Consider the following 3486-nt stretch of genomic DNA (forward strand, 5'->3'; position numbering starts at 1 on the left):
AAAAGAAAAAAGCACTTTAAGTTTACAATAAATTCATAGCACATAAAAAGTAAATTTCAAGAATACTGCTTCACTTAAATAGAATACTTTTTGCTAAGTGATACTATTTTTGTTAACGTGTAATGCATTCTTTTTTGAATACCATTTGTTTATAGGCTACATTTATAGAGTTTTTTGTTTTCCTTTAGAGAGTGAGTCAGCAAGACAATAAGCCTCTGCAGACAGAAGCAGGCATGGAGGAACAAGAGAACACTTCTCCACCTCATCCATCACTCCAGGAAGATCAACAGTCTGTCAATGTCGCTGTCTCTGCCTGCCCTGCTTTCCAATACCTCGAAGAGGTAAGGATACATGTCACTGTGTGATCAGATTGTTCAACAATGACACACAGATGATAAAATGTATATAGAGGATGTGCCAGAAATGCTACCCTCACAAATACAACTGCCACTTCAAGATCAGTAGGCATTGACCAGATCTTTAAAAAAAAAAAAACTGTTTTGAAATTGTTGGCGTGGTCATAAATGTAGACGGTGGTAGTCAGGCGTCAGGGATGGCACCATGAAGAAATCTGGTGACAACTGGGTGGCCAAAGGAGTGTGGCATCCAGATCGACGGCCGACAGCAGCTCTGATTGGACGATGTGTAAATGTCTCTGGATGGCGAGCATTGTATATTAAGTGCCACCGGCCTCCGTGGTATTTCCACTAGTCATTGGCAATTCAGATTTTGAGCACACATTATAATCTTGTGAATTTACACATTTTTAGACAACATGCCTTCCAAAAAAAAACACCATCTTCTTCGTATTCTTCTCAGCATCAACCACAATTCATCAATAGACCTTTTTCACGTGACGTCACACATTGCCGGAAAGTGCAGAGTCGCTTCTGGTGCCTATTGTTTACAAAGACCAAGCTGACTGCTGAACACTGTTTAAAGCAATTTTACATGAATAATAAAGGATAACCTAACCAATTGTGACCGAAATTTGTTCAACATTTATTTTATAAATGTCCCACCTTGTTGTATTTGTTTCCTCCTCTTTGATAGTACACAAATCAGAGAACAAATGTCAGCAGTTCTGCTTGCAGAACGCAGCAGCTCAGCTGCTGTTTCCCCAAATTCCTATGCATGATATTAAACGAGTCGTGGATTATTTCCCTCTGTAACCTTCGTCTAACTTTAACCGAGTTGTCAAATACTTAACTGAATGCTGCTTGTTTGATTATGAAGGTAATGATGATTTTGTTCTTTTAATCTATGCTAATGCTAGCATTAGCTTTGGGTTTGAGACGTGGATCTGCAGAAGATCTTTTCTCACCAGTAAAAAGTTGCCTAAATTTCAGACAGAGCTAAAGTCAGTCAATTTCAGCGTGTCTGAGTCTTACATTTAAGTAAAACTTTTTACTGTTGCAATGTTTTCTGGTTCTGTTTTCCTCTTTATTTTTGCTCATATGACTGTGTCCAATCTGCAGGGGGAAAAAAGCTAAAAAACAGAATAAAATGATTAGCCAAAACCAGTAAAATAAAAAAATTGTTTGACAAAATCAAGTGTTTTTAGTTCAAAACACTGCAAGATTACATAGATTTGTATTTTAATTTATTAACAATCTAAGAGACAAAGACTACAATGGTTATGTGGTGAAATTTATAAAATAAATACTGTACAATTCCCGTTACAATTATCTTTTATTAATTCCTGAAAAACAGTGTTGAACATCGTTCAGTTCTTTGTTTTCCCGGTCTAAATCCATTGACCGGAAGTTGTGTATCACGCTGACGGCCCTGACGCCATTTTGTGTGACGGCCCGTGAAAAGGGTCTACATGCAAGTTCAGAGAGTCGATGTCGTGAAAGGATTCAAGGATTTATATTGTCAAACCAGTGGTTTGAATGTCAAAATTGGAACTCAGGGCCTGGTACATGTGAGAGAAGAAACGGGTACAAAATGAGTTACAGTACTATAGACAACACAATATTCTACTTATACTCACAAAAATATAAGTACCGTATTTTTCGGACTATAAGTCGCACCGGAGTATAAGTCGCAGGGGCCAAAAAATGCATAATGAAGAAGAAAAAACCATACATAAGTCGCACTGGAGTATAAGTCGCATTTTTTTCAAGTAATTTATTTTACAAACTGGTTGAAAAAAACGATATTACATCATCCTGGAAGGTAAGTTATAACATTCATAAGTGAATAGAAAACAGGCTGAATATGTGTCAACACATATTCACATATTAGCATCATGAAAAAAAACGAAAAGGTGTAGCATTTATATAACATAACAGTTTTATTTAACTATAGCCTCAAGAACTCATCAACTTTGTATCTTTACTGTAATTAATTGCACGCAATCTCACTCCATATCTCTAAATCCCTTAAATTCTTCGTCCTCTGTGTCACGTCTGAATAACTAAAGTAAATAAAGTAATTGCATAGATCACCATAAGAGGGCACTCTAGACTTACGGTCCATTTCTCATCTCAAAATTCATATATAAGTCGCACTGGAGTATAAGTCGCAGGGACATTCAATCTATGAAAAAAACCGCGACTTATAGTCCGGAAAATACGGTAATTGTTTCTGAGTCTCGTGGTTCTGCTTCTGATACTCCTCGGCCTCCTCCCTGAAGGAAGGGGCAGAACAGTCTGTACGCTAGGTAGGTGGGCGGAGTCTTTAAAAATATTTAGGCCCCTCCTCCTTCGTAACAACCCCACGATGAGTTTTGTGCAGCATCAAATCGGGAGACTTAGTCTAAAGTAGATATAAACTGTTTTTTACTCTGATTTGTAAAGATTTTGTGGCCAATAACATTTCTTTATATTCAAGAAAACATATTAATGTGAAGCATAATCTTTTTTTATTTTTTTTATTAAAGTCATCATGACAGACAGTAAATAGACATTAAAATAACCTTCCAACAATAATATCATTCACTCTGCATGTATAATACCAATATTTGCTCTTTGAATAAACTTCTCATTCACTTTAAGGGGCATGCAGCACCTCATCCTTCATATTTACAAGCTTTTCATGAATTCTAAGCTGCAGACACTTTAAAATATGACATGCTGAACTTACATTTTTATGTACACTTCTTTTGTTGTCATAGCAGAAAACTAAAAGCTGATCAGGCATCAGGGAGTCTACTAAACACTGCAATGTAAATGCCCATACAGCAAAAAAAAGTCTTAAATTTCTCTCATATAAAAAGTGCATATATATTTTTTTGGCATGACAAATTGAAATGCATTATAGAAAAGATCCATGTGAACTGAAGAAGGATGGCTACTTATATACAGTGTTCATCAGTACCACCAACAATCAAATTTTACTGCATTTGCTTTATAAAACCTTTCAAAATAAAATAAATACTGTACACATCCTTCGATTGAAACATCCTCTGTCTTTGCCATCCACAATGTGTTTAAAAAAATGGATCATACAATATGATGCTGTACAGTTTTCAAACATTAG

General features: G+C 36.0%; 2 protein-coding genes across 4 annotated transcripts in view; one reads left to right on the top strand and one right to left on the bottom strand.

The window, feature by feature from the left end:
• ccdc146 (coiled-coil domain containing 146) overlaps positions 1-3486 on the top strand; it is a 76842-nt gene that overhangs the window by 8682 nt on the left and 64674 nt on the right. For 2 of the 3 annotated variants that reach the window (XM_024285847.2, XM_036210150.1), the window contains exon 2: positions 189-341. The exons of the other annotated variant lie outside the window; for it this stretch is intronic. In XM_024285847.2, coding sequence (XP_024141615.1) covers positions 234-341 — 108 coding nt within the window. In that variant the 5' untranslated portion in view covers positions 189-233. The remainder of the gene's footprint in view (positions 1-188; positions 342-3486) is intronic. 3 annotated transcript variants of the gene reach the window in all.
• The window catches only part of LOC112154747 (fibroleukin), a gene marked incomplete in the record, with an annotated part of 11596 nt that continues 10972 nt past the window's right edge, over positions 2863-3486 (bottom strand). Inside the window, 1 exon segment of the mRNA XM_024285893.2 lies at positions 2863-3486.

This window comes from Oryzias melastigma, linkage group LG23 (assembly GCF_002922805.2).
Source record: "Oryzias melastigma strain HK-1 linkage group LG23, ASM292280v2, whole genome shotgun sequence".
NCBI lineage: Eukaryota > Metazoa > Chordata > Actinopteri > Beloniformes > Adrianichthyidae > Oryzias > Oryzias melastigma.